Raw genomic sequence first — 13,414 nt, forward strand, 5'->3', positions numbered from 1 at the left:
CATAGCTTCAGTAGTCTTACCAATAATATGGTCCTGAAGATGATGAAATGGTAGAAATCTGGATAATTTGACAAGATGACAAAACTTAAACGCAAATGTCAGAAACATAAGCCCAAATGGACTACAGTATGCAACATTTAGCACAAAACAAAGGATGTTAGCTCACTGTCGACCAGTGAACTGTGAAATAATTTCAATTTTTTATTATATAACTTTTAAACAAAATTAAACCAAGTGATAATCATACTATAATTTTTTTCGTCATAAGCAAATATCTTATTTCACATCCAAAAATAGGACATGGAGCTATATCTGAGTTTACTCTAAATCCAAAGGCAATGTTTTTTTGCACATTTCCAAAGCTCATGCACAAAAAATTTTCATGTCAAAGGTAAAGTATTTGAAAAACAAGTACATTGTCAGTATCTTAAGTAATAAGTATTTTGTAATGTTACTTAAGTATCAAGTAATAAGTACACCCTAGAGTTTTTACTTAAGTACAAATACAAGTAATGGAAAAATTTACTTAAGTAGTACTTCCAGTAAAAGTACTTAAAGTAAGGGACAGTACTGGCCATGACCTTCAAAAATATGTGTGTTATAAAAGTGAAATCTTGCAAAATAGATCTTCCGCTTGAATGAAGTACTGAATGAAATCATTCAGTGCTGTCTAATCATTGTCAGCCAACTAGAAGATGGGTTCACAAATGTAATTATTTTGTGATACTACTGTAAAAAAGGGAAAGATCATATATGTACCAAATTAAAGCTGTATTAAATGAACCAGGACTATTCTCTATAAACTGAAGGGTTAGTACCATCAAAGAGGGATGCCTCACTTGTCAGTTGGCTTAAGAGTAGAATGGAAATCCAGATCTGAACCATGCAGTAAGGAGGTCAGAGATGTTGATGATCTATATTTAGGTTGAAAAGGAATGAGTATTTGTACTAAATCAGGTTTACCATCCAAGTTGTTAGGGACCTGGTTTTGTATTAAAGCAAATTATCTACCATTAAATATAAAAGGACTGGTGTCAGAGGCAGATTATTCTTGCCTAAGTTAATTTAGGAGTAGCAGACATGGCCAAGAGCATATCCAGGATTTCAGTTTGGGGCAAGGAGTTATAAAAGAAAAATGTTTAAAAAATGCATCCAAAATTTGTTTCCATGGAGTTTTACCAGTCTGGTAAAAATATATTAAAAAAAATCCAGGGGGGGCAACCCCTGAACCCCCCTCACTCCCCGGATACTTCCTTGTATATAGCACACATTCTAAGAGGGTGCCAAAAGCTTCATCTTTATGAAAATTTTTTTAGGGTGAACCCCCTAGGCTTCCTAGATCCAGCAGACAACTTTAATAAACATGTTCTTTTAGGTTTGGAAATCTATGGATGAAGGGGTAAAGAAAATCAGTAATTAAATTTTTTTCCTGGTTTTCTTCCGTGTTCTTGTTCTTTTGTATAGGTGAAAGATGGTTACTTTTTATGTTTTGATATTATGGGGTGTAGCCTACTGTAGAATGCTGTGTTTTATGGCCTTATTTGGCTCATAATAAATTTATATGTTATATTCTGATTCCTCTGGGAGACATGATCCTGACTTTTGTAAGGGCTATAAATAACAGTTTTGATGGTTTACTCAGATGTATTATTGAGAAGAACAAGCTTAAGACTGATCACTATAGTTTATCAAGAACAGATGACCAAGAAATTTACACCTCTATTAAGAAATACCTTCATCAATTTTAAGAAAGGCTAAAAACCATACTTCAATTAAAAACTAGCTGAAAGCATTAAGGATAGATAAGTGCTTAAGTCTGCTCTGTTCTATTTTACTTCAGAAGGTTAGTTTTTTCTTCCCCTTTTTTTTAGCAGTGAAGACAGCTTAGCAGAGCATAATGCAGAAATGTATGCCTTTGTTCTTTTTGCTTCTTTCCTGTCCATTGGCATATATTACCCTTGTTTTCTTAGTTATTTAATCATTTTTTTTTTGCTTGTCATGTGTCATATGTAGACATTGTGGTCTTATAATATATTTGAGGATAGATGAAAAGTTCTAAATATGATTATTTCATTGTTACAATCCAGTGAATAAAAACGCCTTTACATCAGAATTATTGTCAATACTCAAAGTCTGCTTACTATAGCATAGTTTTTAGCACTACAAGGACCTGAAATCTGGGTTCAGAATATTACAGTAAGTTAGGATATTATTAAAGTTCGGATTTCTATATCTTTATAATGTATGCAATAGGCTGGCATCTAATATTACCCCAATGTTGGGCTTCAGGTTGCAACTGTAGGCTTGTTTTGGAAGCTTGTTAAAACTAACATCTATTTAGCTATGAAGTAAGCATGTTAAGTCTTTTAAATCATGTCTATTGCTCTTAAAAGTTCTTTTTACATCCAGGCATGTGTTTAGGTGAGGGGGAGGGCATCAGGCCTGCATCCCACCCCCTTCATACACAGACAACTCATATCTACGTTAAAAAAACTTCAATCTGTAACGTTAATTTTTTTATTTTCTTTAAAATATACACCTTGAGTAAAATCTTGAGCTCACATCTGGGTCTTCATTTTGGGTTTTAATCTCCTGATTTTGAATGTAAAAATAATATCAGTAGATCAATTGTAATTGTTTAATTCAGTTATTTCTTTCATAGTTTTATAAGCCCTAGAGGGAACAGTAGCATAAAATGGAGAAGAGAAGAAACAATGCATTTTCTGGACAGCCACCTTTGAAAAAGAAGCCAAATTTTGCCAATAAATCTTCATCTGGGATTGCTTCATTTGGCAGCCAAGCAAAGAGGTATTTTACTTTTTCTTTGTTAGTTTATAGCTTTTCTCTGGAAAAATATGGCAAGTAACTAGTGTTTCAAGATTTTTTTTTCTTTTTACTAGGACTCTATGCATTATATTTCATGCTTGTCCCAAGCAGTTGTGACGTTTGACATAAATGTAGTCAAGAAAGTGACTCAGCTATTGACTGTTGTTTTGACCTAAGGTGACTTGTACTTTGGAGAGTTATTATAGTTACAGCAATATTTTATGTTTCTTTGTAAGGAGTGAATTAAAACTAAATTGCTTCAAAAGTTTGTCAAAGGAAACTAAAGGAAAATATTAAAATAAAATGTCAATATTATAGCTATTTTTCAACGTTGTTACACGCCAAGTTGCAATTTTATATATCTTAAATCATTGAAATTATTGTGGTTTCAGGAAAAGCAATGGTCCCAGAACCAGTGCAGGGTGGGGACTAACACCTCTTCTCAAGTCTACATGAAGCATTTAAGTGCAACCCTTAGTGCAACCCTAGTACAACAACAAGGATTTCTGTGCTTGGTGATACTCTTCTATCATCAAGAGTCAAAATCCTGCATTGACAATTTCAAGGCTATTATCTCCAAATTATTATGTATTCATGCCTACACATATTATTCTACTACAAGGAGGTGACCCATAGTAGATAATGTAGCTCAGAAGAAGTTTTTCTGCTCCAAAAATTCCACCAAAGCAGACCAAACCTCAAAGAATCATCCGTGAATCAGAACCCAGTGCAAATACTGTACCGTTTACAAGACAATAATTTCCTTGAGGGTGCTGCTCCTCAAGGTCACCCTGCAGTACTGTTAGCAGTCAGAGTTTTGGTTCGGAAAACAAATGAAAGGTCCACCCTGATGCCACTATGAGGCTATACAAGTAAGGTTTTCCCTGTGGGGATTAGGGATAGAGAAAAAAAGTTATGACAGAACAGAGACCCCAAACCATCTCACAGCATTAGAATAGCTCTAACCTTTTGTACCCACCCAGTCCTTGACAGGGTATTCATAATAGTGAAATAAATATTGGATTTTGTAAGTGTACCATCTTAAGAAATTTTGCTACTGGTTCTTGTAAGCTTGCTAGTTGCTTTTTTTTTTTTTTTTTTTTTTACAGATATTTGATGTGTGTAAAGTTTTAAGTTTAGTTCAATCTCCTCTATTGAAAACTATCTTCATAAAGTATCTGCTAATGCCAAATTTAAAAATAGTAAGTCTAACTAAAAACAAACTTCAAAAGAATAATTCATAGGTAATTGAAATAGGAATTAAAATGTATACTCAAGTCAATTTCTAAACCAACACATTATCACTACAGGGCTTTTACCCCATAAGACCCTCTAAAGACTAGGGCTAGAGTGTCATGTGTGCTGCCTTACTGAAACAATGTACATTTACAAGAACCTTTGTCCTTTTTCATTATGACATTGAGAATTAAAATAATTATACTTCTAATAGTTCATTTTGAGCAACCAATTTAAATAATGATTAAGGCTTTGAAATCAATAACAATTCGAACTTATAACAAACATAAATTATCACAGATAATAGCTGGTCTACTAACCTTCTAATCCATGGGTGTTGTTTGTGCTCTTCTGAAAACTTAACATATTACTCCCTAAAATTAAAAATTGATGATTTCAAAGCTCTATTTAGGTATCAATGAAATAGAATCAGAACAAAAACAGTAAAAAAGCAATTGATGAAAATGAATATGTTTCTTGCAATTAGTTTATTCTAAGAAATTTGTTGTTCCCTGTAAACTGGATTAGTCCTTTTATGGAACTGTTTTGATGATTGTGATAAAACAAATAACTGCTGAGTATATAAAACTGCTGAGAATATAAAACTGCGGAGAATCCCTCTGCTGCCACCAGTTCCCATAATTTTATTTGTGTGGCTACAGTCTTTTTATGGATGATCCCATTGACCCAAGATTAGCTGTGAAATCTTTTTCTCAAAAGTTAGTGCCCAGAATAGATGTGTACCTAACTGGTGCTAATTAACTCTACAATCTTGACTGACAATATTGAGAGCATGTAGCTTGCTGATTTTGTATACCTGATCAAGAGAGAGGTAAATTTAGATAGTTACATTTTGGTGAAGATTTTGCTGGGTCTTGAACAAGGAAAATCTAGGTTATCTCTTGATTATATATGTGTCGATTTGCTTTAGGATTTCAATAAGGATACCGTTTGACCAATGATTTTCAGGTGAAAACACATCAATGACTAATACTTGTAGTCAAAGTAATCTGATCTGTTCCAAAGTCTCAGGTAAAAGTGAAGTTCAACTATTATCTGAGGCTTATATAGTATATTCTCAACCACAATTCTTTGGTTTTTCATTAATATCTTATCCCACAAGCTCTTCTACACAAAGTAAGGAAGCATCCCACAAAGGGTGCCAATTAATATTTTAAAATGGTCTTTAAACATCAAATATTTAATTGGTTGTAAGTAAAATGTTCTTAAGTTTAAACATAGAATCGGAAAAAGTGATTTTTTACAATATTATTAATGCTGAAATATTTTAAAGTACTGAAACTTGGTAGCCAAACTCTTCTCTTTGGATAACTAATGTTTGTTGTAGGTTTGACTTAATCATTTATTTATGTACATCAAGTTAAAACTCATCCCGTTTCGGTACTAATCAACAGGAACCAGTTCAGATAAGTAGTAAAATCCGTTGGATGTTGCTACTTGTAACATCCTTTTTTGTCACCGTTCTTATTTAGGACGGTGACAAAAAAGGAGTTACAATCAACTTGCATTGCCAAAGGTTTGCTTATACACTTGTAAAATAACAATGTACAAATATATAGACAGAGGTAAAAACTTCTCGAAATTTAAATTTTTCAAAAATTGTTGGCGTCTTTTCCCTTCTGTACTAATTCTTACTTTGCTTCTTAATTAACTTAATTATCAATTTCTATTAAAATCTATTTTCACTGTCATAGTATTTTTATGGCACTTGGTATTAACCAAGTGACATATAGCAATCGCAAATTCTGTCGGTCTGTCAGTCTGTCGGTATGTCAGTCCTGGTTTTGCTACTTTAGGCACTTCCAGGTAAGCTAGGACGATGAAATTTGGCAGGCGTATCAGGGACCGGACTAGATTAAATTAAAAATAGTCGTTTTCCCGATTTGACCATCTGGGGGGGGGGAGTGGGGGGCCTGTTAATTCGAAAAAATAGAAAAATTGAAGTATTTTTAACTTACGAACGGTTGATCAGATCTTAATGAAATTTGATGTTTGGAAGAATATCGTGTCTCATAGCTGTTTTTTAATTTTCGACCGGATCTGGTGACATTGGGGGGATTTGGGAGGGGGAAACCTAAAATCTTGGAAAACACTTAGAGTGGAGGGATCAGGATGAAACTTGGTGGGAAAAATAAGCACAAGTCCTAGATACATGATTGACATAACCGGAACAGATCCGCTCTCTTTGGGGTAGTTGGAGGCGGGGGGTTGGGGATGTTGGGGGGGGGGTTAATTCTGAAAAATTAGAAAAAATGAGGTACTTTTAACTTATGAACGGGTGATTGGATCTCAATGAAATTTGATGTTTAGAAGGATATCGTGTCTCAAAGCTCTTATTTTAAATCCCGACAGGATCCGGTGACATTGGGGGGAGTTTGGGGTGGGGGGGCCCTAAAATCATGGAAAACGCTTAGATTGGAGGGATCGGGATGAAACTTGGTGGGAAAAATAATTAGAAGTCTTAGATACGTGATTTACATAATTGGAACAGATCTGCTCTATTGGGGGGGGGGGGTTAATTCGGAAAAATTAGAAAAAATGACGTATTTTGAACTTACGAAGGAGTAATCGGATCTTCATGAAACTTCATATTTAGAAGGACCTCGTTACTCAGATCTATTATTTTGAATCTCAACCGGATCCAGTGTCATTGGGGGGGCAGTTGGTGGGGGGCCGGAAATATTAGAAAATACTTAAAGCGGAGAGATCAGGATGTAACTGGATGGGAAGAATAAAACCTGTCTAAGATACGTGACTGACATAACCGGACCAGATCTGCTCTCTTTGGTGGAGTTGGGGGGGGGGGGTTGTAATTTTGAAAATTGAGGTATTTGTAACGTACGAAAGGGTGACCAGATCTTAATGAAATTTGATACTTAGAAGGATCTTGTGCTTTAAAGCTCTAATTTTAAATTCCAACCAGATCCTGTGACATTGGGGGAAGTATGAGGGGGAAACCGGGATTCTTGGAAAACGTGAAAATTGGGGTATTTTTATCTTACGAATAGGTGATCGGATCTTAATGAAATTTGATATTTAGAAGGAATTCATGTCTCAGAGCTCTTATTTCAAATCCCGACCAGATCTTTCGACTTTGGGGGGGGGAGTTGAAGGGGGAAATCTTGGAAAACACTTGGAGTGGAGGAATCGGGATGAAGCTTGGTGGATAGATTAAGCAAATGTCCTTGATACGTGATTGACGTAACCGTACTGGATTCGCTCTCTTTGGGGGAGTTGGGGGGAGGGGTTCAGTGATTTGGTGAGTTTGGTGCTTCTGGACGTGCCAGGACAATGAAAATTGGTAGGCGTGTCAGGGAGCTGCACAAATTGACTTGATAAAGTCGTTTTCCCAGATTCGACTATCTGGGGGGCTAAAGGGAGAGGAAAAATTAGAAAAAATGAGGTATTTATAACTTATGAGTGGGTTGTCGGATATTAATGAATTTTGATATTTAGAAGGACATCGTGACTCAGAGCTCTTATTTTAAATCCTGACCGGCATTAAGCCTCTGATTTTCCTTTTAAATCAATCTATTGATTCTTAGAATTTTGTTAGAGCTCATACCATATGACCTCTTGGCTCTTAGCTCTTCTTGCCTCGTCACAAGTGCCATATGAGCTCTTAGCTCTTGTTTTTATAGTAAATGTAAAAACGAAATTATCATTGAACAAACAAACTTTTCTTCTATTTTGCTTTGCACCAAACGCAGTATACCCCTCTCCCTAAAAAAAAAATTGCCCACTAATATTTTGGATAACTCGATTTAAGCTGAACTAAACAGCTCCTTTCATAACAGCATATTCATAATGGATTTCACTTTCTCACTGATCTTTCAACCAGTCTCCTTGCATAAAAAGAGAAGTGACAATTCTTTTAGTTGATCGATTGCTATGTGTATGTTCTGAACCTCAAGTTGTCACAAACTGAATAGTCTCATAGTTGAACTACCATAATTACCATTTCTCGTGACAAGCTGTGAGAAAAAAGGCCAGTCGCGAAAAACCAATGGAAAGCAAAGCTGTTTTATAAGACAGTCTAGTAAAAGTTATAGTGGCTAATCACAAATGACAAATGGAAAGCAAATCATTTTAAAATTGACCATGCTTCTATTGTCGTAATCAATTTTTGTGCATGAACCAGTGTTAATAAGTTGTATCGTTCATTACATTGCAAGGTTCTCAAAAATGCCATTCATTTAATGAAGAAATTGGTAATAACATAAAGAAAAAAGAGTCCAAATTGGAAGTTTTATATAATTCAAGTGCATAATAATTTGAACTTAGCACCAGAAGCACCAACAAGGAACACTTTCCATAAGTGGGATGCGTTTACTTCTCATAATTCTCATGGACAATGATCTGTCACCTTTCCGCTAGTCGGGGATAATGGAAATAAGCAATGAATTGAAAGTAAAGTTTGGCTCGCTTTACAGCTCGTGAAAAAAGTGTTAAGCTTGGTATTATATTAGTATAGTTCAAAGACTTTTAGGTTATCAGGTGTTTTAGTGAGGAAGGCAATAACGTCAGAAATTTTTTGAAATTTTCAAGGACACTTGACAAATGTTGGATGAATTATTTCCTCTTGGTTAGTTTAATTGCTTTGTTGAACTTTTAATAAATACCATTATCATTTAGAAATTTGTTTGTATTATCAACTTTGTTTTGTAGCCAGTCGTCAACTTTGACCATGATTTTGAATTTCTTTACAGGTTTAGTGGTCTATGAACTCTTTTATGGGCTGGTAGGCTCTGCTAATAGACTTACTTCTCCTCTATTAACTAATTTTGATGGAAAACATACGCCATGCATCTTGTCTTCTTTTCCTGTTACAATAAAATATATTTATTCTAGTTTCGATAACGAAGATGACTTCCCTATGTCATTTGAAGATGAGCTTGCTATGCTTGATGGGATGGAGGCAGAGATGCCCTCTGACATAGGAACAGAACTTATTGGACAGGTAAGCATTACTATCAGTTTATATTTTGATTCACTTGCATTCTCAATGATTTTTGTCAACAAATTTGCTTACTTTATAAAATTTATTGACGTTTCTGACTGCGCTAGTGGGGTTTGAGGGGTTGTAGCCCTCCTTGTATTTAGGTTAACTCTGTATATTCTGTGAAAAATGAATAGAAAAAAAAAGTTAAGAGCAATATTAAAATGAATTGAAACATGGGGCGGGGATGGCTGCCCCCACCCTCCCCGGCTCTTTACGATAAGGCTAGTTAATTTCTTATTATTAATTGAAATTTTTAAACAGTTTATTCTTAGCCTAATTGATGCATTTAAAAAATCATACAGTTCTGTCACCTCAAGTGTTTGCAATATCGCGTCGCCAGAATTGCTTTGGTAATATACTGCGTCTTCCACCGTTAGAATACTTTATAAACGATCTTTGAGGTTTTGACCTTAATGCTGTCCTCGCCCCAATTTAATTTGAAACGTTCGTCTAACGGCAGCGGGTTCTCTTCGTCTAGATACTCATTCACTGGACCTGAATACAAAAAATCATGAAGAAAATAACATTCATTTGATTCATAAACTTAAATTAGTTGTGGAGCATTTAGTGCATATTTGGGAGAGAAAGGGTTCCAGAAGAATATACGTTTTGTGGAAAGATTCAACAAGTCCTTTTTTCCAAGCTCGTCAATGATATACAAGATGATTCAAACTATAAGCAATTAATCCTGGAACCAAACTAATGAAACAAATACTTTCCTCCCGCTTTCTAGGGCTATAATGAAAGAAAGATTGAGATGGCTAGGCCACGTTCTACGGATGAAGGATGACATATTACTGAAGATTGTCCTTTTTGGCCAACCGTCTGGGGCTACACGGAAAGCAGGTCGTCCTTGTCTGGGTTGGGAGGATGTCATAAATAAAGATTTAAAGGAAATGGGAACTTCCTGGGAACGTGTAAAGAGGGAGGATTCAAATAGATTAGTTTGGAGGAGGAGCGTGCGTAGCTATGTTGGCCTCAGGCGGCTTGGTGCTGCAGTGAGTTATTAGTAGTAGTAGCAGTAGTAATACTTCAGCCAAGAGGTCGTTTTAGTGTGATAGTGACCTTTAGTGTCCTAAAGACTGCAGGATAATTTCAAGGTTACGGCGTCCAAGCATTATTGAAAATGATGGACCAAAAGCTTTGACTCCCTGCACCTCTGTAGCTTTGACCTGTGGATTCACTTAAGCTGCTGTGCTTCTTTGTTTTAGTTGTTTTAGATATGTACCATATTACCAGAGGTTTGTGATTTTTTTCTCAGCTTTCTCTTAATGGACTGATAAATTCACTAAAATAGCCATTGATGTTTAACTCCTACATACCTAATCTTTGTATCATTGTTGCAGCGGTAGCTGCAGCCTAGTAAAGAACAATCCTTCATCCATAGTAACCGAAAATTAAAAAAAAACTATTTTAAAATGTACTTAACTAAAAGAAATCCAGGAGGGGTAACTGTTATTGATTTTTAACTCAACGGCAATTTGGAGTCTCGAAAAATTTCTTTCAGAATAAAAAAAAATTGCTGATAATTTCACTTCTAAAGGAATCTATAGGAAGCAACCCCAAAACAGAAAACGAACAATTGATTTTTAAATATCGTGGTCTTGTGATTATTTTCTGGTCATTAACTGAACGGGTTACCAATGTATTTTTCCAATTTTTGTACTTTCATATTTGAAAACAAAGAAGAAAAAAAAAGAAACATGGAATATCCACATAGAGAGCTAAGCAGTCAGATCGTCTTGATCTTACCAATGTCTGTCCAGAAGACGATGATGTTTCAGGCAATCGTTGCTGATCCCGGTTTAAGATTTTGAAGATATTGGTGTGAACATCGATTATAATGTTGATTGTGTCATTTACATGGTAAACAACAGCTGCACCAGGTCCCTATTGATCCCTTTTTTAGTATCAGGGAGGTTTTAAAGGTCCCCTCTCCGCCTAAAAAGTCCACAAAGTCCCTAATTTTGAGGCCTTGAACCTGTGACATCCCTGCCAATTGGACGTGTATATTTTTTAACCGTTTTATTTTTGTGCGATTATTTTGTACTACATAAGTTTTCTGCTGCTGCTAGCTTGACATCTGAGTCAAAATAACTCTAAGTGCACTTGCTTTTTTACAGGGGCCTGAAACTTCGTCCACCAGTGCAAAGTGGTGTAGACCAAAAGTTCCTGAATTAGATGTTAGCAAGGATTCTGTAACATTCCAGCAACTTGAGCTGGACCATTATATTGGTATTTTATTAATTTATTTTTTGTACATATGCCTGTTCTAACCTGATGTTTGCAAGTTTCCATTTCCTTTTGTTTCTGGCTTTTTTTTTACGACAACGACTATGAAGATAAATCACTCTTTTTTATCTGTAGCTGCAATGCTGAAAAGTAAATTTTTTTGTAACCAATCCTCCTTCATTCGTAAAACCTGTCTTAATTAATTTAACTTATTTTTTTAATATAATCCTAGACTGAGATCTAATAATAAATCCCTTAAACTTTATTGGTGGGAATATACTTGTTTAAAAAAGGTGCCTCCAACTAATCTCAGGAAACTCCTTCAGAAAACTTTGCAAAGCACATATGTTCGTAACAGTATTATACAACTGTAACAGTGTGGCTTCTAGTATCCTAAGATGAGTTATCTTCCTAGACTTCAAATTTTTTGTTAAACTGCGATAAAAACTCCTTGTCCCTTTTTTTCCTACTTTTTTTCATCATTACGTCATCCACTGTCCTAAATAATAATAGACCTAGATGTGTGTTCGGTTAATTTTCTTAGTATTTACCACCGCCTCTATATAAATCACTTCGTCTTGAAAGCATTAATATTAAATCCTATTCTTCCAGTACTCTCAAAACTTTCAGAAATTAATTCATTTTGCTTACACTATTTGAGGACACTCAAATCACCCAAGTAGTTTAGAACTTTAGAAGACTTTTGTCTTCCTGACTAATCCCATGTTTCTCGTCCCCCTTGCTGTGGTGCTTTGGCCGAAAACCAAATTAATCGTGGTAAAATGCAATCCTGTTAAGCTCCTGACTCTACTGCAAACCGGCTACTAGCGTATTTTTCCACCTTAACCTTTGTAATATTTATTCCCATTTTATCAGCTATTACTTTGACCTACTTATCCGGTGTACCCGTACAAGGATATAGACATCGCTAAACCTTTTATATTAGTTGATTTTATGCATATCTGTAATTTATAAAGCTTTGCATTAAAGGAGTCTTCTAATTCAGATGCTTCTCGATTACTAACCAAGTGTAGGAGTTTAGTTAACCTGTTCTCTCCTTTTTCTAACACATTACTTTTTCTCTTAAAGCTCTGTCTGCCACATATTTTAGTGTAAAAACAGTCTTAAGCAATTAATTTTCGTGTTAATTCAGTAAGCACTGACCTAAATACAAGCCTAAATTAATTAGCTACTGTCCTTTGTCAAAAAACATATTTCATGATTTCAATATCATCGCTTTAACTTCATACACATCCTATTTCAAAAATCTATTTACCATACAATCATTACTTGTAATTCTTTTTTGCTGCTTGCTGCTTCTCTTACTGCCAACTAAATAACTGCCCCTTCGCTTTTGAATTACGAAATACGTTTAAAACTATTTCCTATCATTTGCTATAGCACATCTAACGAAATTTGGTAGCACAGAGCTGTGTGAGAAGCATTGTGATTCTTAAAAAAGTTACACCTACCCTATAGATAAGATGCTTAACTTGATCCGCATAAAACACACAATTTTAAAAAAGCCTCGTAGTTCTGTAAGCTGATAGACTCTGTGATTGATTCTGTAATTAATGAAGCTGATTGGACTCTTTGGTGCATGCTTGAGACTAGCTCCTTTTACCTGACTGCACCTAAGGAAATATCAGTAATGCTCCGGTTTGGAGTTGTGGTGGAACAGAATATATATGTCAGGTCCTCTCTTTAAAACAGCTGATCATCTTCATAGCAGCATTTGCTCACAGATAAACCTTAAGTTAGAGTAGATAACCAGAAGACCCAAATCGAGACATTTTGAGGGCTTGGTCTCAGTAAGATTAATTTCTTCATATCAATTGCCTCGTGAGGAAAAATATAGCCAAAAAGAGTCTAAGCATTTAAAGACGAAATAATAAATGAAGTAGTCACGGTAGCAACGGACAGTTTGACAGTAGTCGGTTGCGTAAACAAGGAGGATAAAACACATTCTTTTTCCCTTGAGAAAGAAGCTCTGATCTCTTCGAGATTATGATAGATCTGAATGTTGACCTAAGAGCAAGACATATCACGGGGTCACTCAATCTGGTAGCTTCTGCCCTCTCACGAGAAGGGAAAGGT

At 35.3% G+C, this 13,414-nt stretch overlaps 1 protein-coding gene across 2 annotated transcripts in view; it reads left to right on the forward strand.

The window, feature by feature from the left end:
- The window catches only part of LOC136032112 (DNA polymerase delta catalytic subunit-like), a 77,583-nt gene that overhangs the window by 5,396 nt on the left and 58,773 nt on the right, over positions 1-13,414 (forward strand). For both annotated transcript variants that reach the window (XM_065712276.1, XM_065712275.1), the window contains exons 2-4: positions 2,663-2,808; positions 8,935-9,043; positions 11,209-11,320. In XM_065712276.1, the coding sequence (XP_065568348.1) occupies positions 2,696-2,808; positions 8,935-9,043; positions 11,209-11,320 (334 nt within the window). In that variant the 5' untranslated portion in view covers positions 2,663-2,695. The remainder of the gene's footprint in view (positions 1-2,662; positions 2,809-8,934; positions 9,044-11,208; positions 11,321-13,414) is intronic.

The sequence above is a fragment of the Artemia franciscana genome, chromosome 10 (assembly GCF_032884065.1).
Source record: "Artemia franciscana chromosome 10, ASM3288406v1, whole genome shotgun sequence".
Lineage (NCBI taxonomy): Eukaryota > Metazoa > Arthropoda > Branchiopoda > Anostraca > Artemiidae > Artemia > Artemia franciscana.